Here is a 19520-nt window from a genome sequence, read left to right on the forward strand (position 1 = left end):
ATAAACGTCAAATTCACACCGTATATCGATTTGGCTTCGTGCTCGTCGTCAAATTAAGACACATTGATGCAGAGGCTGCAATTTTTGCTCCCCGTCTCAGCCTTCCCTCTCCCTTCCCGCGCCGCCCCCTTCCGGGACCGGAGAGGCACCGCGGGAAACCGCCTTCCCCAGCAACATCATGCCGAGGCTGAAGAAACGGCCCCGAACAATGCCAAAGATTACTGCGTACGTGATGGATTACTTTGTTATCTTCCTCCTCCTCTGTTTTCCGGTGGAGGCATCGGATGCCGGCAAGTTCTCCCCCGCTGACAATATTTTGATCGACTGCGGCGCCACCACACCCGTCACCATGCCTGATGGCCGACAATTCCAGACGGACTCGCAGACGGCCCCTTTCCTGTCCGCCTCCGACGAGGTAAGAGCCTCGGACCCCGCCGCGCCGGTCCCCTCGCCACTCTACCTCTCGGCGCGCATTTTCCATGACGAAGCAACCTACAGATTCGCGCTCACCCGACCGGGGTGGCATTGGATCCGTCTCCACTTCTTCCCTCTCGATAATACCGATCTCGACCTTGAAAACGCCGTGTTTTCGGTCACTACCGACGATTTTGTTCTCCTTCATAGCTTCACGGCTGACGACCAGGAGGCCAAGTGGGCCCTTAAGGAGTTCCTGGTCAACGCCACCTCTCCGGAGCTCACCCTTCACTTCACTCCGCACCGCAACTCTGTCGCCTACGTCAACGGCATCGAGGTCGTCTCCGCACCAGATGTGCTCCTCCCCGCTACGGTCAACGCGCTGGCGCCGGTGGGTGAGTCCGAGGCTCTCGCTGGTTCCGGGTTCGAGGTGGCGTACCGCGTCAACGTCGGAGGGCCAGTGATCACCTCCGTGAACGACACGCTCGGGCGGTTGTGGGAGGCGGATGCGGCCTTCATCCAGTCGAACTCCACGGCCAAGGACGTGGCGGTCGATGCCAGCATCATCAAGTTCCCGGAGGGGACCTCCCCTCTCATCGCGCCCAACGCCGTCTACGCAACCGCCGCCAAGATGGCCGACGCGCGCGTCGGAAGCCCCAACTTCAACGTGTCGTGGAGCTTCGATGTCGATCCCGCCTTCAGCTACTTTGTCCGACTCCACTTCTGCGATATCATTAGCAAGACACTCAACGACCTCTACTTCAACGTCTACATCAATGATCTCACCGCCGTATCGGGGCTCGATCTCTCCACCCTCACCGGCGGTCTCGCGATGCCTCTCTACAAAGATTTCCTTCTCAACGAGACGATGGCGGCGGAGCGGATCACAGTCCAGGTCGGCCCGACGAACGATAACTCAGGGCGGATCGATGCGCTGCTGAATGGGATAGAGATCATGAAGGTGAACAACTCGGTCGGAAGCCTGGACGGTGAGTTCGGCGTCGACGGGTCGAAAGCGAAGCACATAGCTGACGGGTCGAACCAGCAGGTGGTGGTGGCGATGGGATTCGCGATGATGTTCGGCGCGTTTGCAGGATTGGGGGCGATGGTAGTGAAATGGCACCGCCGGCCGCAGGACTGGCAACGGCGGAACAGCTTCTCCTCGTGGCTGCTGCCGGTGCACACTGGCAACTCGACCTTCATGGCGTCTAGCAAAGGAGGCTACGGGTCAAAGAGCGGCTACACCTCCTCCGCGCTGGGGGTTGGGTCCGGCCGGTACATGTCTCTGGCGGAACTGCAGTCGGCGACCAAGAACTTCGACCAGAAGGCGGTGGTCGGCGTGGGAGGGTTTGGGAACGTATATATCGGCGAGCTGGAGGACGGGACGAAGGTGGCAGTGAAGCGGGGGAATCCACAGTCAGAGCAGGGGATCAACGAATTCCAAACGGAGATCCAGATATTGTCCAAGCTGCGGCACCGACACCTGGTCTCGCTCATTGGATACTGCGACGAGGGGTCGGAGATGATCCTGGTGTACGAGTACATGGAGAATGGACCGCTCAGGGACCATATTTATGGGCACGACAACCCGCCTCTGTCCTGGAAGCAGAGGTTGGAGATCTGCATCGGGGCGGCGCGGGGGCTGCACTACCTCCACACGGGTACAGCGCAGGGGATCATCCACCGCGACGTGAAGACCACTAACATCCTCCTGGACGAGAGCTTCGTAGCGAAAGTGTCGGACTTCGGGCTGTCGAAGGACGCGCCGGGAATGAACCAGACGCACGTGAGCACGGCCGTGAAGGGCAGCTTCGGCTACCTCGACCCGGAGTACTTCCGGTGCCAGCAGCTGACTGAGAAGTCCGACGTGTACTCCTTCGGGGTGGTGCTGCTGGAAGTTCTGTGCGCACGGCCGGCGCTCAACCCCTCGCTGCCGAGGGAGCAGGTGAACCTGGCGGAATGGGCGATGCAGTGGAAACGCAAGGGGCTAATCGAGAAGGTCATCGACCCCAACATCGTCGGTACAATCAACAAGGACGCGCTCAGCAAGTACGTGGAGGCCGCGGAGAAGTGCCTGGCGGAGCACGGGGTCGACCGGCCCTCCATGGGAGACGTGCTCTGGAACCTCGAATACGCCCTCCAGCTGCAGGAAGCCAACCCGCCACAGCCGGAACCGGCCGGTGAAAAGGGCGTAGAATCTCCGGAAAAGCAATCACACAGCGAGGAGACAGCGGCGGAAACTCCTCGGACGGAGGAAACGCCGGCGAAAGGAAGGTGATGGGTGGGGTCCAGCGCGAGCGTGAGATTTGAATTGACACTCTTGTTCAGAAATCTGATGTATTTGAAGTTAAACTATCAACTGATGATTTAATTAGTTTACTAATATCACAGTGAAAACTTTGTTATAATTTATGACCGACTAACTATTTCTTAATTAGTTCTTGTTTTCCCCTATCTTGACATCGAACGGTCCGAAGCGCAGCTCACCTTCATCTACGGCTACGCCTTGAATCAGCGAGGGGCCCAAATAGCCTTCGACGAACTACAAAAGCCAGGGGCGTGGCCGCGAGGCCGACCGCGGCGCGGTTGCCAATTGGGTGGCCTGCCCCTTCCAAACCCTTGACCCTCCCGATCCTTAAGCTCTCATTCTCCTCTTACTCGGTTACTCCCCCGTTCGAACAACAAAAAAATCCCAAAAATATCGGAAAATCCCTAAAAAAATTGCAGTTATTCTTCTTGATTTCGCGATCGTTATCCCCGTTTTATCAGTCAGAAAGTTCTGCAGCAAAGAGGAAGGTGTGTTTTCTTAGTCCTTGTTTTATAATTGCTAGGGTTTGCTGTATCAGCGAGAGGAAAGGGAGAAACAAAGCAGGAAGAGAAAAAAAAAATATAGTTTTTACGAGATATGGCGCAGTCTACGGTTGAGCAGCAGACGTCGGACGGGGAGGTCAACAACGGCGGAGGCAACCAGATTCCGTTGTCGTCGCTTTACGTGGGGGACCTCCATCCAAGCGTCACGGAACCGCAAATTTTTGAATTTTTTAGCCAGATCGGACCGGTTATTTCCGTGCGACTCTGCCAAGACTCTGATACCCGGCGGTCGCTCGGCTATGCGTATGTTAACTATAGCAACCCTGCGGATGGTGAGCGAATTCCTTCTCGTTTTATTCTAGTTAGTTTAGGAATTTTAAGTAAAATTCCACCTTTTTGGGGTACTGGATTGCATGTTATGTTGGCCTTGGAAATTTGGATTGTTAGCTTCAACCTCCTCTTTGTGCCGGTTTCTAGTTTCTTCTTTTCTGGCTGTGATGCATTCGGATTTACGCATTGTTTGTTTGGTTGCTCAATTGGAATGAGGTTAATCAATTGAAATTACCATTTATGGTAGAATGCAACATTTCATGGATAATATCAGTGATGGCTTTACATTGGTTTAATTTCAAAGGCTAAAATAGGGATGTTTAGTAGTTTACAAGCTTAATGAATTATCTTGATTTTAATGAAATATGAAATACAGTAGGGATCTTATTTTCCATAAAATTCAAATGAGAAAAATACTCCAGATTACTTCACGATCCTATTTTCTTGAAGAGGAACAAAGATAATCATTGACAAAGTGCTTTAGACATCAGGATACACTATCGACTTGTGCTTTTAGATCTATCCCTCATTTCTAGATTAACAAGTTTTAAACTTTATGTGTTTTAAAAGTTGTAACATTTTATTTTGGTTAGTTAGAGCAAGTTAGGTAATTTTAATTATTGTTTAGTAAATTGTTTTAGGGATAAATTATTTATTTACCATGTTTCTTTGTGTATCTTAGGAATTGATTGTTTGTCACAAAGTTTTGGTGTGCAATGGTTGGGGTTGAGGCATTTAAAAAGAAATCCGGATCTCTCATGAAATTATCTTTCAAATTATAATGCCACATCAGCCCCATTCTCTGGACTTACAATATGTGTTTTCCATTGCTAAGACTTTAAAAGTTCCTCCCTATTTCAGCAAATCCATTATTTTCCATGTTAATTATATTATTCATTGTTGAAATTGATTGGCTAGTCACTAATCCCAAGAGTTCAAGCTCTTAGAAGAGGATCTAATTTATCTTTATATAATGGACCTCCCTACTTGTCTATGTGGAACCAATGGACATGGGGCCAACTAGCTTCAACATTCATCAATTTCTGTTTGAATTCTAAATTTATTATATTCAGAACACTGACAGTTTGGAGGGTTAGATGTTATGGGATAATAGATTCCATCCAATGATAAGTGGTAGTGAGTCTATTGGCTTGGCAATATGCTGCCAGTATGGTAGTAGTACCTCAGAGTGGTATTGTTTTTTAAGGTCACTGTGACTCATCTTTATTTTTGACTCCAGTTGAGTGAATTCTATAATGACAAAGCTAAACTCTTCCTAAGTAATACCTTCACCCTGATTCTGCAATTATAATAATGCTCTTGTGATGATATTCTTTCTCATTATAGTTACCAATGTTATTTCTCCATTGTAATTGCGTGGTGGTTAATTTTTCACATTATTGACCTAACTTGTAGAAATGCAAATCATCTTGTCCTTTATGCTCACCAGAAAGAATTATTTCTATATCTTGGCTTCTTGGTCCTTTTTGTTTGGAATTCTTGCTCTATAGAAATAAAGGTTTTTAAAATTTAGTTCTAATTAAAGTCATCGAATTATAAGAAAAACTCTGGATTGGTTTCATTGAACCAAACAGATGGGTTTTAGATGTATTTGGTCAATTTTTAGGTTAGGTTGGATGCTTCTATTATGATGCACTGCCAATAATGAATTTGACTCTTCTATTGAGGTTTGTTTCTGGATAAGAATTTTTCAAAGTTATCACAAATAAACTGTAAAATAGACTCTTGGTTGGTTTTTATTGAACCAAATAGATTTTTTTTAGATAGTTTTGGTCAATTTTAGGTTAGGTTGATTGCTCCAGTTATACTTCATAATGCTTAAATTCATTAAATGTGGTATTATTATGATATACCAATAATGGATCTGGCTCTTCTATTGTGGTTTTTCTGGATAAGAGCTTATGTTTCTTTTTTCCTCTGGCTCTCATTTGATTGACAGCTGCAATGGCTTTGGATGTGCTCAACTTCACACTTATTAACAACAAGCCTATTCGTATTATGTATTCAAATCGTGACCCTAGCATCCGAAAAAGTGGGTCTGCAAATGTTTTTATCAAGGTATTGAACTATTTGTTGTGCGTTATTGTGTTGGTTTATAGTAGCCTCCTTAGTCATTGCTCATTGTTTTATTTTCAGAATCTTGACAAAACAATAAACAACAAAGCACTACATGAGATTTTTTCGTCATTTGGTAGTATCCTGTCATGCAAAATCGTAACAGATACATTTGGGCAGTCAAAAGGCTATGGTTTTGTTCAATTTGATCGAGAAGAGGCTGCTCAAAGTGCAATTAGTAAACTGAATGGTGCACTTATGAATGACAAACCAGTTTATGTTGGACCCTTCGTCCGCAAGCAGGAAAGGGAAAACTCCGCAGACAAGACAAAATTTACTAATGTCTTTGTGAAAAATCTTTCAGAGTCAACTACAAAGGAGGACCTAGAAAATATTTTTGGAAAATATGGGAAAATCACCAGTGCAGTTGTTATGATCGAGGAGGATGGAAAATCAAAGTGCTTTGGGTTTGTTAATTTTGACGATCCAGATGCTGCTGCTCTAGCAGTTCAAGAACTCAATGGACAGCAATTTGATGATAAGGAATGGTATGTCGGAAAGGCATTGAAAAAGTCTGAAAGGGATTCAGAACTTAGGGAAAAGATTGAGCAAACTGCTACGGAGACAATTGATAAGTATCATGGACTCAATTTATATTTGAAGAACTTAGATGATAGTATTGGAGATGATAAGCTGGTAGAATTATTTTCTGGCTTTGGGATAATAACTTCCTGCAAGGTGTTTTTTTCCTCTACATTGACATTTTTATTTTATTTTTGTTTGGATGTGTTTAATTTACCAATTTGAGTGATAGGTTATGCGGGAACCTAATGGTATGAGTAAAGGCTCTGGATTTGTTGCTTTCTCAGCTCCTGAAGAAGCATCTCGAGCTGTAAGATCTCATTTTTATGCCTTTTTTTTCCTTAAATGGTAAAGTGAACATATTTGTGTCTTCTTTTAGCTGGCAGAGATGAATGGAAAAATGGTTGGTGGGAAGCCACTTTATGTTGCAGTTGCACAACGCAAAGAAGAGAGAAAAGCTAGGTTGCAGGTATTCTATATGAACCATTTCTTAGGGTAACATTGAAGTTGATTCATTAGTCATATCATGCTTGCTCTGTTTTAATCAATTTTCCTTTAACATGTGTTTTTTCTCCAGTTTAGGAAACATATGGCAATTTGGGAGAATGTCTTCCTTAAATCACCTGAAAACATGACACATTGTCGGCAACCTTTCTCATTCTTGAATGATTTTTTTTTTCCTTGATACTCTGTTTTATGGTCCCTTTGCCAAACAAGAGATATCATGTTTTAATTCTTGAGTTCAGAATGTTGTCCTGATATTCTTGGGACACATTATGTTACACGGTTGAAAATTAATTGATTTAGGTGATGTGTGGAAATTTGATTGAGTTCGGTATCAGTTATGCTTCTTTGATTGCTAAAGTAGAAACTTTACTTTAGACTACATAATGTTAATGGTGCTAGAATTATTTTGATTTTAATAGTCAGTTAAAACAATCCCTTACATGCTTATTTGAATTTTTAGTCAGTCAAAACAAACCTTTTAAACCCTTTATTTAATACTGAGGTACTAGAATTAATTTAGCTGCACCTAACATAGCATTTCATTTTTTAAAACATTATTTTTTACTCCTGGTGATATTTGGGGGATCTCAAAACTGATAAGGGAGGATCATATCATGAAGATCAACGTACTTTCTCCAAGTTTAGAATAGCTTCAGGAATATCTTCTTTTATTGTATCTATTTTGTTGGTTTTGAGCAGACAATTATGTTAGTTTGTTAAGTTTTGCAAAATAATGATAATTAAGCTTTGGAGCTTCACACTATAGTGTAATCAGATTTCTTTTCCTTTTCTATAGTTAAAACTTTACTACTGTGCTGGCAAATTATCCTTTCATTGTTCCAATGTTTTTTCTTAAGTCTTCTTTTAGATCATATAAAATATTGGTGCACATATACATATGTTGGTTGCTGTACATATTGTTTCAATAATTCCGGTCATTTTCCAGGCTCAGTTTTCACAAGTACGACCAGTAACTATGATACCTAATGTTGGTCCACGTGTTCCCATCTACCCCCCTGGTGCTCCGGGTATGGGGCAACAAATATTTTATGGCCAAACGCCTCCTACGCTTGTTCCACCTCAGGTACCTATCTCATTGTTTTTTTTTTTTTTTTTTTTTTTTGTGTTTTTTGTTTCTTTTATGCGGTGCATGAGGCTTGGAACCTATTTTTATGATAAAAATGGAAGAGCTGAGAAATAAAAGGATACAAATTTGTACAGAAATTTATTGCCTTTTTTTTGTTTATGTGATGTTTCATTTCATGTATGCATTCACTCCATCGTGAAAAGTTACTGAAGGTGATGCATCAAATACTAAATATAGTTATGTTTCTGCACTTGCTTTCTCAGAATCTTATGGAATTCCAGAGACCTAGGTCTGCTTAATTTTAGTGTCAAGATTAGTTGCATTTACTTTATACTTAATTTCTTTTTTAGTCATCAGTATTATTAAGCTATGTTAGTCCCCACTTATTTGGAGTAAAATAAGTGGATCTTATCCGGCTGTTGCTCTTGACCATATTTATTTATTATTTATAGAATGAGGTTAATGCTTTCCTTGTGTTTTTCACATATTCCATTTGTATCATAGCCCTTTAAAATTTTAATGAGAGGATCTGGATTATAGATCAATATAGTTATGTTTCGGTGTTTTGTTTCTCAGACATCTTATGGAATTATACAGACCTAAGTCTGCTTAATTTTAGTGTCAGGAATAGTTGCATTTACTGTATACTTAATTTTCTTTCTTAGTCATATGTGTCACCAAGATGTGTTAGTCCCATCTGGGGAATAGAATATGTGGAATAAACACCTGGGACATAGAATATGTGGATCTTATCCCACTGTTGCTCTTGTCCAAATTCATTTATTGTTTTTAGATTGAGGTTAAAGCTTTCCTTCTGTTTTTCACACATTCCATTTGTAAAACTTCCCTTAAGAATTTCAATGAAAGGAACTGGATAATAGATGTTCTTATTTTAATGGTCTTTTGTATGTGTTTATTTTATCGCATTTACGTTAATTGTAAAGTTACATTTGGTCTTCCGACATTCTTAGATATTCTGTTTTGCTAAAATAAAACAGGTGTCAGGCCTTTTTTTTTTTTGTCATTTTAGTTTTACCCTTTGATTGCTTGCTTGGTATTTTTCTTCTTTTTTTCTGGTGAGACTTTCTTCGTAGAAATTTGCAATGAGGTACAACTCCTAGAGTATAGGAAAAGAAACAACCAGTTTAGTAAGACCGAATAAGATGAATGCTAAATTTATCTAGAATTATGGTTCTTTGATTTAAAAAATTTTACATATTGCAATAGAAATGCATGGTATTCGATTGGAGTTTTTTTGTCAGGTTATTAATGTCTGACATGGATACAAGATTGATAAATGAAGAGTCAGATCTCGAAAGTGCAAATTGTGTCAGAATTGTACAATTACGTGCATAAGGATAAATGAAGAGTCAGACTTGACCTTGAATGTGCAAATTGTGAGAGGGTTGCACAGCTACATCAATACTTTTTTGAAGACTTAAAATAGTAAAGTTTCCATGCTTGATGATTGGTCCTTTTTTCTCTTTTCTACTGGTTGAATCATGTTCAGGAAGAAAATTCTCCTTGCAGAATAAGCAGATGTAATGTTTGCTTTTCCTGCACAGGCTATCATCCTCATTCTTGAATTATTTCAAAATTTTGATTTTAATGATTGTAGGTTTAATTCAACCCGCAAATTAGTGATATTTATACTTTGCTGATACTGAATTGATTTTGGTACCTTTAATTACCGACATTTTTTTTTTTTGTCAAACTTTAATTGCTTAACATCGTTGCTAAGTTTCACCACCATTTCATTGATAGCCAGGATTTGGCTTTCAGCAACAGCTTATTCCTGGAATGAGGCCCGGTGGGCCACCTATGCCAAATTTCTTCATGCCTGTAGTCCAACAAGGTCAGCAGGGGCATCGCCCAAGTGGTAGACGTAGTGGAGGACCAGTGCAACAAATGCAACAACCAATGCCTTTGATCCAGCAACAGGTATTTATTTAATATTTTCTTGTAGTTCATTTATTTTCTTTTCAATTTTAATGAATGCATATGGTATTTTTAGTCCTGTCAGAATTACAACTAGTTCAAAATTGGAACAAAAGAGATCAGAAGAATTAAAATTTTTTATTATGTTTATGTTGAAGCTTGGATTCTCTGTCCCTATTAGTCCAACATAGACAAGTGTGGCAGTCTATTATATAAATTAAATCCCCAAACTTTTCGAATATGTTATTAGCTAATCAACTTTAATATGGCGGTACATAAGCAGGAGTTCAAAGTTCAAATCCTTTCAATGTCGCAAAAAGAACACAAACATCTGAGTCGTGAGCACAAGGGTGCATGTTGAAACTATGAAGCACTTGCTCATTAGTCCCACATGAGCGATTGCAGTATGACCATTATATAAATTGGGATTAGTTATTAGCCCATCCACTTAAATAGTTTGAAATGATGTATTTTAAGTTATCAATCATGTCAGTTATGATTTACTAGAACTCATTTGTTTAACAAGCAGCCCTAAACAAGCTAATCACAGTAATATATTCGAAGGTTCTCAGATCGCTTTGGATGCAACATGGTTTGTTAATTTGTTTTAACCCACTCACCAGAAAGGTTTGGCTAAGCATGTCACTGGATCAAGGAATATACAGGATAGATGCTTGCAGTATGCGAGAAGCCAAATTATTTGCTGCATCACCATGTATCTTCCATGTTTGTCTATCTGTGTTAGGCCTGTGATATTGGGTCTCATACAAGTGTATGCACATTATTCTATCTATTCCATTTTCCTTGATTTTACTTGCTTAAGTTTGGACTAGTGTTGCACTATGGTATTTGGACATTATCTGTTGATTTAAATCTCTTGTTATATTGATTAGTAAGGGCAAGAGTATCATTACAATAATAGAAGCACAATATCTTGTCTAACACACTACATGCATGCTAGATATAAGACTAGTTCGGATGCTCTTTTATTATCCTTACCTTTTAATATATAATTTGCATGCTATTAGGCTATAGGAATTTTGACTGAATGTGAACTATATCTTACATTTTTATAAAGATCTCAAATATTTGCTTAGGTTAACATTTATGAAAAATAAAGAAGCCACATGACTTTTCTACAAAATTGAGTAAGCACAAGTTTATTGACAATATTAATAAGCTGAATTAAATTTAGTATTTTATTTATAATTTATATGAAACCTTTGTGAGATTTATATTGAAATCTTTTTGGTCTAAAAGTTCCTTCGTGGATGCAAATTCTCAATGTTTAGTTGCTTAGGTGGGTTTGGCAAAGGGCTGTTTCGTCTAGCTAGGTGATCCCTGTTAGGTGGTTCTTTTGGAAAGTGGCCCAAGCTGATGCTGGCCTAGTTTATTTGATATTTGAGTAATCAAAATTCTCTTTGTTAGCCCATTCGACAACCTCTTTACTTGAGTCTCTTATCCGAGCACACAATGTCCACCTCCCCTTGTGCACTTGATGCATCTTTTTTTCCTTCTCTTCACTAGGTGTAATTTCCTTCTCTTCTCTCTTTTTTCTCATTTATTGTTAATTGTTCATTATTTAATTTTTGCACACTAGTACATCTAGATTGAATTTTTTTTTGTAACTCTTTTTTAGTTGCAATGTCAAATATGAAATGCTTTACTTAACTCACGTTTAGTGCTCCCTTATGATAAGTATTTTTTATTTGTAAATTAATTAAGGATATAATTTGTTATATAGATTAATATTAGTCATTTTTAATTTACTATACCTTTTCCCCTAGGTGCTAGGCAGTGGACTGATCATCTAGTGTCTGGACAGCTTTTTACATGCAAATTGTAGAGAGAGAATCATCATTTTAAGAGAGTTGAGTGTGGTTGATTTGATTGAAAGCTGAATTTAGGAACGTGCAGAGTCTAATTCGCACAAAAGTAGGTCCACAACAATAGCAATGTGTAGAACTAAATTCATACTGGCATCTACCTGTATTGTGTGTGGATATAAGTTGGCATGAATACAGTATGTTGATACCTTGCTGAATTGGGAATAAAATTGGTACCAAATCCAAAATTCAAAAACTTCAAAACTTTGTTGTGTTGATGTGTCAAAATGTACTTCATCTCATTTGACCCTTCATTGTTTCTACTTGAAGTGGGTATTTATCTCTTGCGAACTCTGTTTTCTTCTCCATTGTTAGATGATACTCCTGTATAGTCTGACCTGTGTAATGCAAACTAATGTGATATATGGTGATTATTGTTGCATTTCAATAGCAGATGCTTCCAAGGGGTCGCGTCCAGCGCTATGCTCCTGGTCGCAACATGTCTGACGTTCCGATGCCTGGTATTGTTGGAGGGATGCTCTCTCCATATGATATGGGAGGTCTGGGATACCGAGATATTGGCATGTCACAATCTATTCCCATTGGGACACTGGCTTCAGCACTTGCAAATGCTACTTTCGAGCAGCAAAGGATGGTACTCTCTCTCTCTCTCTACACACACACACACACACACACACACACTTCGTGCAGTTAGTGTTTGTTAATTGTCTATTATTTTTATATTCTCATGCTGTGTGCCTGTTATTACATAGTGAATATTATGCACTTTTAAGATGTATCATGGAAAGTATATGTATTCATATTTTTGGAGTAAAATATTATACAATTTATTTGCACAAAATGGTTGAGAAAAGAAGATGACACCAACATCGGATTGGCAGGAAATAAAAGAAGCCAAGAACCAATCTCTCAACCACTTGATCTGTGATTTTTTTCTTCTTGTTGAATTCATGAAGCAATCTCTAGCCTTTGCTTTTTAATCTTCAAATAATAGTATATGCTATCCGATCTAACTAATACACCAGTACGGTAGCAATTCTAAACAAAAAAATATTAGTAATACTTCTACAATTTGAATGGTGGACATTTTAGCAATTTTTTATAATTACATAAAGTCAACTATTCTCTTTCGAGATGAGTGTTTTTTATGTTTCACAATGTCTTGTTTTTCAATACTTGTTCCAGTACAGTCTGCAGTTGTATCTTCATTGTCATCGAGTAGGGTTGTCCCAACTATTGGGATTAGCTACATGATCATCCATTGCTTTATGTAAAAACTAGTTAACTAGATGTTCTGTGCATTTATTTTTTTGGTTTTACCATGTGAATTTCTAGCCCATGAATCCCTTGATGACACGTAAATGTCTCGTCTTCTGTCCAGATGCTTGGTGAGAATCTTTACCCACTTGTGGAGCAATATGAGCGAGATCATGCTGCCAAAGTTACAGGAATGTTGCTGGAGATGGACCAAACTGAAGTCCTGCATTTGCTAGAATCGCCAGAAGCTCTGAAAGCAAAAGTTGCAGAGGCAATGGAAGTCCTGCTAAATGTAGCGCAACAGCAACAGGGGAATGCTCCCAGTGATCAGCTAGCAGCGCTGTCGCTGAGTGATGGCCTTGTCTCTTGATGCTCAGACTTGTTTTCAAGTTGTACTGTTTAGTTGCGATTGTGAACAACCAACACTTCTGGTCGTCTTGGTTTGCTTATGATTGTGATGTGAATTTTGAGTTTTGATTTTTGTTAACTGGGGTCTGTTTCGGTCGATTGAATCTCTGGTCCTCTTGAACTAGCATCTTACCATGTGTTTCTAGTTGTACCAAGTATTTTATGATTATCTATCTGTACGTGTGTTTATTTTCCTGGTTCGTTTGTGTTAACATGATGAGCTATTTAGTTGTCATTAGTTTTGCTAACTTCCACTTAGACAAATAATTATTTGTATATGCTTGTGAATATATCAAGTAATTGATGAGCAAATTTATGTTCTCCCCTATAATTTGTGGCATTAATGGCAAGTTAAGTTTTGTCTGTGTTCATGAATTACATAAATTATTCTACTTTTGAATTACATAAGATATGTACACTGCCCTTTAATTTATGTATCCTTTTGATTTTTATCAAAAAAATTATTCTACTTTTTTTTTTATTTAATAGAATTCCACTATTGATGAAGAGAGAGCTCCAGAGACTGAGAATCTTGTCCCCCATCGACCACTGTATTTTCGATTATTATTCACCATCCAAAAGAAACAAAGCAAATTAAGCCCCCATTAATTCATCATTAATCTAATTACTTCAAATTTGATAATGTCGAATCTAATATCTATTTTAATTGCGCAATTATGCTACTTTTGTACTAAACCGCCCGAATTACTTGGATTGAAATATTAGCTACAAGTTTGCAATTGCAAACCAAGCAATACTTGTAATAATAATATCAGCTATTATTATTATTATTATTATTATAATAGTGGCGGCGGCAGAGTCGGTAGTGGAATTGGATTAAGCTCCAAATGGCCAACGGCATCTTTGTTAATTAAAAATTTAAAGTAAATGATAATTCGACGTCACGTTCTTGTATAAAATTCGATTAGGAATTAGGATTAGGACAGCCACCGGTCGTGGTGGTGAGCCCACGGCCGTTCACCGGCCGCCTCTATTGCCTTCCTCACGCAGCGCCAGCCGTCGGATCCTGGAAAATTACGCCCCAGAAGCGTCCAAATTCGGCTGACGCGCGCGAGGCGAGCCATGGGCGGGGTTCCGTATGCGAGGCGGAAACGTCGACGTCGTCGACGTCTACGTCTGCGTCACGTGTCGAACGCCACTGCGGCGCGTGTCGGTGAGGGTGACGGGTTCGCCGCGACCCGACCCGACCCGATCCATCGTCTCTGAGGCAGTGCGGCGGTCGCAGTAGCTGCCGACGCCTGCGAACCCGAGCCTTATCTGTTGCCGAAGCCGCCGCCCGCCCGCCCGCTAACGCCATGGTTTTGACTCTTTGTTTAATTCGGGTGAGGTACTTGAACTCAATGTCAACGGACGCGATCCGTCGGAAATAATAATACACTGGTCGAACCAATTGAAAATTTTAATTAATCGAGTGGTTATTGTTAATTGTGCCCAGGTTGGCTTAGCATATATCATCATTCATCATCGTGATTGTTGATTGAGTGCTGGTTAATTAACATTAATTAACTAAGTCGAACCGGTGACGTTGGTGGGATTGATCGAATCGGAACCGTCGGATCTCCTCGTCGCCGATAAAAAGAGCTGGTTCTTTTGTTCTGATCTATTCTGTTCCATTACATCTGATCTAATAATCCTATCGGCTTCGTCTCCTCTTGCTCTTCCATTAACTGCTCCCAGCTACAAGTAGTCAAGAGATCGCAGGAAGAGAGGGAGAAAAGGGGGAAGCGATGGAGGGGCGCTGCTGCTCTACCTCCGCCGGCGAGGAACCAAGGAAGCCTCCGCGGCCGCCGGCGGGGCGGAGATCGACGGGGAGCAGCGCAGGCGCCGGCGCTGGCAGAGATAGGCCCTATAGAGGCGTCAGGATGAGGAAGTGGGGAAAGTGGGTGGCGGAGATTCGCGAGCCGAACAAGCGGTCGCGGATTTGGCTCGGTTCTTACTCCACCGCGGTCGCCGCCGCTCGGGCCTACGACACCGCTGTGTTCTACCTCCGCGGCCGTTCCGCACGCCTCAACTTCCCCGACCAGATCCTCGACGATTGCGCCGGTGAAGCCGGCGCAGACGGAGCGGCTCTCTCGGCCGATTCGATTCGGAAGAAGGCGACCGAGGTCGGCGCGAGGGTAGACGCCCTCCAAACCGGACTGATGCCTTCGCCGCCGCCGCAGCCGTCGCCGCCGCCTCCTCCGCCGCCGCCGAGGCCGCAGAAGAACCCTGATCTGAACCAGGAGCCGAGCCCGGAGGGCTCCGACGTGGATTAATCAAGCGACTAAGGTAGCGCCATCCATCCATCCATATATACGTGCAAAAAGGTTAGTTAATCTCTGCCATCTTCGGTCGGCCTCGCCGGCAATAATGAGAAATAGATCAAGATAAGAGATGCCTTTTAGCTTGTTTCATTAGCGTTTCTCCCGTTTCTGTACCAAGTTTTTGTTCCTCTCATCCCGCTTTGTCCTTCTTGTGTTTGTTGTTATGCCTGTGTGGTAAAGTAATGAAGATTTAAGGAAGAAGAAGAAGAAGATGATGGAGAAGAAGATAAAGTTGGTTGGCCAAATTCCAAGTCGTCAAATTAGAGCAGCAGTAGATAAGACGTCGCTGTAGGTGACGTGGTCGAGCAGAGGCGCAATGGTGCTGCCAGGTGCTCGCGTTAAGCTCCGACGTGGAGCGAACATGCCTCCCGATAGACTGACGACGGTTCATCCACTAGCATCGACAGTGGGAGCTGAAGTGCGATCAACATCACAAAAAACAGGTCCCCCCCGCTTTGCCATTTCGCCGAACACTTCGCTGGCTGGCTGGCTGGCTGGCTGGCTGCAACACCTTGGGCGAGTCTTTTTTTCTGGAATCTAATTAAGAACTGGCGTGCCCGATTTGGCCGCGCAACATGAGATGAGATTAGATGAGATGGGAAAAGTAGGATTGTGGAAGTAGAGAAGGCAAGGGAGTGGATTGGGGGCTGTCACCCACCCGATTTGGCTCCACACTGAGGCTTAAGGCTGAGGGTAGTGCGAGGCAGGCCAATTGTTGGTGCCGTCGTGTACTTTGAATGCGTGATAATTAAGATATGTCCATGTCCATGTCCATGTCCAAATATTTTAGAAATGGAATCCATGAAGAGCAAGCTAGCCTGTTCATTTTTTTTAAAAAAAAATGATTAAGTGGAAGGGGGTGGGGCCGGGCTGGGAACTTGGAAGTCTAGATATTAAAGCAAAGTGGATTAAAACGAATCAAGTCTTATCGAGGAAACAGCTTATTTGGGTGCATTTGTTAGGTTTTGGCTTCACAACTGTATAAAATAAAGTAAATATTGTTTTTTAAAAAAAATACAGTAATCAAGTCTTCACCCTATTGATTTAGCCCAACTAGTCAACCTAGCGCGATGAGCTTGCTTGGATCAACAATCCACATCCTAGCCAACCTACACTCAGCCCACTTGATCCAACTGGCTCGATCAACCTCTTAAAACACAAATTTATCTCGAACAATTACTTCAGGTGGGCAAGGTCACTTGGGCAATCCGTGCAATTCCTCATTGAAAGCTTCTTCTTTAATCTCTGACCTATTTAGGAATGGTATATTGAAATTATTGAAAATTATTTCTTATACAGTATATTATATCGAAATATTTGGTATACAATAAAATTATGGTTAAATTTCATACTATTTATGGTAAGTATTTGATATATATTTTGATATGATATATTAAAAACTTTAGTATTTTTTACACCCCAGACCTATTACATTCCTATTGACAACATAAGTTCACCTAATCGGTGGTTGATCTGCTTCTCCGTTACTCCATCTGAAGGCAATTAGGCCGACACGGTCGAAAACTCCATCCAACCATCTAGCCCATCTCCTATTTAACTCCTTTATGTTTCCTTTGGCTTTGCCTGGCCGGCCAACTAATCTCAACGTTAAACAGTCGGAAAAGGTAGGCCCGTAGGAGAATGGACCGGTTCAACCACCGACCAAAGATACGAATCTAATTTTGCAATTGGATAATCACGATGTGGTTTTATGGCATCATTAAAGCGGTTTGGATATGGATAATTCATCAGGTCCAACCTGATAACGACCTCACTGGTAGTAGCTATAAATGAGTGAACGAGGACTAAGTTCAAAAGTATGTCTTAATTAGTCAGTAATTGTAGATTATATTAACAGAAAATTAAAATGCAAAAGAAATAATAGTAAAAGAATTAGGAGAACTAACTTCGTTTGATTGCGAAAGTGACACGGGAGAAGCTTTGAATGAAGACGTGGGTGAGGATGGAGATCTCATTAAAATTTTAAATTATTAGTGGATATTTTGAAACGTGATCGATTCAGCATTTCGTCCCTTTCTGTAGACTTTGTAGAGTTTGAATTCTTTTTCTTAAAAAAAAAAAACTGAAGAAAAAATTAGAGCTATAGCCTATATTTAGCTTTGGGCAGTGGATAGATTCAAGATAAGTTTATTTTGAGAGTCTTCTTCATGTCACATAACGTGAAGGGATAAATGCGACGACAAGAGCGATTAAGACCACTTTCTCCATGTCCGCAGAGCATTATGCTAAGTCGAATCAGATCAAACGTTCGGATCACCAATTAAGTATACAAACACTAGTTTCTGGTTGCTGATTTACTCTGTGGGTTCTGGTCAAAAGGACCCTTCGATCGTAGAAGAAAAACAGTTATGTTTGACATAAACATGAAGCTGTACTCTAGTCTTTTTTTTTTCTTTCTAAAATTTAGAACAGGTAGACTAAATTAAAGTCTTTAGCATAGAAGAGTGCAAAAAGATTACCTCAATGGATACAGGGAAGTTCCGTGGCCGCCGTTGTCTCTTTCGAAGTACAAAGCAAAGTTTGCAGTCAATTGCAAGGCCTGCAAAGCTCTATGCAAGTACATTGAATGTTGAACTAAGGCTATTCTTCGCTGAAAGCATCTGGAAGGAAAATGATTAGTCAGGATACCTTGAATCATTGTTTGCCCAAAACATATATCAAAGTATCATTCTTGAAAGATTCTATGAATACCACTAGAATACGCATCCACATAATCATTGAGTCATTGATGTTGATACTAGCAATCACAAATCACAATATCATGCCTATACTATTCATCGATCAAATGCTTGGTCAACCAATTGGCCTGTTGCAGTCAACAAATCAAGCAGCATCCATTTGGTGTTAGATGATACCACATGTTGTGAGTGGCCCTGAAATAATGTGAGATTGATAGTTAAAATGATATGGTGGTCAAAGTCAAATTGAGTTGACAGTCAAAGTCCGAATATACGTATCTGAACGAATTACCTCTCAGAAGTAGAATTTTCAGCATAAATCCAGGCAGTCATAGAGCCGGTCGGATTCACGAGGCCTAGCTCCTCACTCTTCTAATGTAAGGTTCTTACCATAAACCCGGATGACCCTATAGTCGGGGGCTCAACTCCCCACTCTCTTATCCAAGTCTCTCAGTGTACAACCGATCGAGCCCTAGAGCTAGCCGGTATACAGGGCTCAGCTTCCCACTCTTCTGTTCAAGTCTCTCAGCATATAGTCGGTCGGGCTCTAGAGCTAGTTGAGCATATGAGCTTAGCTCCCCACTTCTCCTTTACAAATCTTTCAACATACAGTTGGTTGACCCTAGAGCCGGTCAAATATACGGGGCTTAGTTTTCCACTTCTCATGTGCAAGTCTCTCAGCATACATCTACTCAACCACTGAGTCGGTCGGATCTCTTCTAGGAGACAACATTATTAGAGAATCGTAATAACTTGTTAGAGAATAATATCTACTCACCAGATAATATTCCCTTATTCTAGAATATACACGCAATTGAACATTCTTTTGCCTAAAGGAGGACTGTTGTACATACTCTATCAGCCAACATATTCTGACATCAAGTATTCTTTGTCGCCTCATTATTACGAAGGTTATGAAAGGCGAAATAAAAAGGATGTCCTTTCCGTTGGCAAGGTACGCGAATGCATCTAAAGGCACTCAAATTCCATTGTTATACTATTCTACTGTTGATCTTCTTCTCTATTTCGCTCGACTACTGTTTTGACTCGAGCATCAGAGTGCCTATGCTTGGTACCCCTCCTTGGTTCTTTCTCTGACGTTCTCATTGGCTTTGTCTATGGTATGCGCAGGTCCGCAACTCCTAGCTCGAAGTCTCTCCTCTGTCAAGATTCCATCCACCTCACTGGCCCCTTTGTCTACTCAACTTTCGGGCATGGTCAAATTTGGCGCAGTTTGTGG

At 41.3% G+C, this 19520-nt stretch overlaps 2 protein-coding genes across 4 annotated transcripts; both read left to right on the plus strand.

Moving 5' to 3' along the window:
- Window positions 1-207: 207 nt before the first annotated feature.
- Window positions 208-13452, plus strand: LOC121967742 (polyadenylate-binding protein 2-like). Of its 2 annotated transcripts, XM_042518155.1 has the most exons (9): window positions 2964-3557; window positions 5516-5634; window positions 5713-6369; window positions 6446-6523; window positions 6593-6682; window positions 7667-7804; window positions 9572-9748; window positions 12026-12226; window positions 12974-13452. In XM_042518155.1, the coding sequence occupies exons 1-9, from the start codon at window positions 3320-3322 to the stop codon at window positions 13217-13219; spliced, it is 1944 nt and encodes a 647-aa protein (XP_042374089.1). In that variant the 5' UTR covers window positions 2964-3319; the 3' UTR covers window positions 13220-13452. The 2 variants fall into 2 exon arrangements, with proteins under 2 accessions (XP_042374088.1, XP_042374089.1); XM_042518154.1 differs by lacking the exons at window positions 2964-3557; window positions 5516-5634 and adding an exon at window positions 208-2566 and having other exon boundaries at window positions 5851-6369; window positions 12023-12226.
- A 1411-nt stretch (window positions 13453-14863) lies between these two features.
- Window positions 14864-16349, plus strand: LOC121967744 (ethylene-responsive transcription factor RAP2-9-like). 2 transcript variants are annotated; one of them, XM_042518159.1, is made up of 2 exons: window positions 14864-15546; window positions 15762-16349. In XM_042518159.1, exon 1 carries the CDS (start codon window positions 15006-15008, stop codon window positions 15531-15533), a length of 528 nt encoding a protein of 175 aa, XP_042374093.1. In that variant the 5' UTR covers window positions 14864-15005; the 3' UTR covers window positions 15534-15546; window positions 15762-16349. The 2 variants fall into 2 exon arrangements, 1 of the variants encoding a protein (XP_042374093.1); XR_006107837.1 differs by having other exon boundaries at window positions 14865-15584.
- Window positions 16350-19520: the final 3171 nt, after the last annotated feature.

Source organism: Zingiber officinale, chromosome 3B, assembly GCF_018446385.1.
Source record: "Zingiber officinale cultivar Zhangliang chromosome 3B, Zo_v1.1, whole genome shotgun sequence".
Taxonomy (NCBI): Eukaryota; Viridiplantae; Streptophyta; class Magnoliopsida; order Zingiberales; family Zingiberaceae; genus Zingiber; species Zingiber officinale.

What these genes read in the sequence shown, in the direction of transcription:
- LOC121967742 (XM_042518154.1), top strand. Translation starts at nt 209, where the DNA reads ATGCCAAAGATTACTGCGTACGTGATGGATTACTTTGTTATCTTCCTC. An exon ending in CTGAAGAAGCATCTCGAGCT is followed by an intron (nt 6,524 to 6,592) that starts GTAAGATCTCAT and finishes GTCTTCTTTTAG; the next exon opens with CTGGCAGAGATGAATGGAAA. An exon ending in CTACGCTTGTTCCACCTCAG is followed by an intron (nt 7,805 to 9,571) that starts GTACCTATCTCA and finishes TTTCATTGATAG; the next exon opens with CCAGGATTTGGCTTTCAGCA.
- LOC121967744 (XM_042518159.1), top strand. Translation starts at nt 15,006, where the DNA reads ATGGAGGGGCGCTGCTGCTCTACCTCCGCCGGCGAGGAACCAAGGAAG.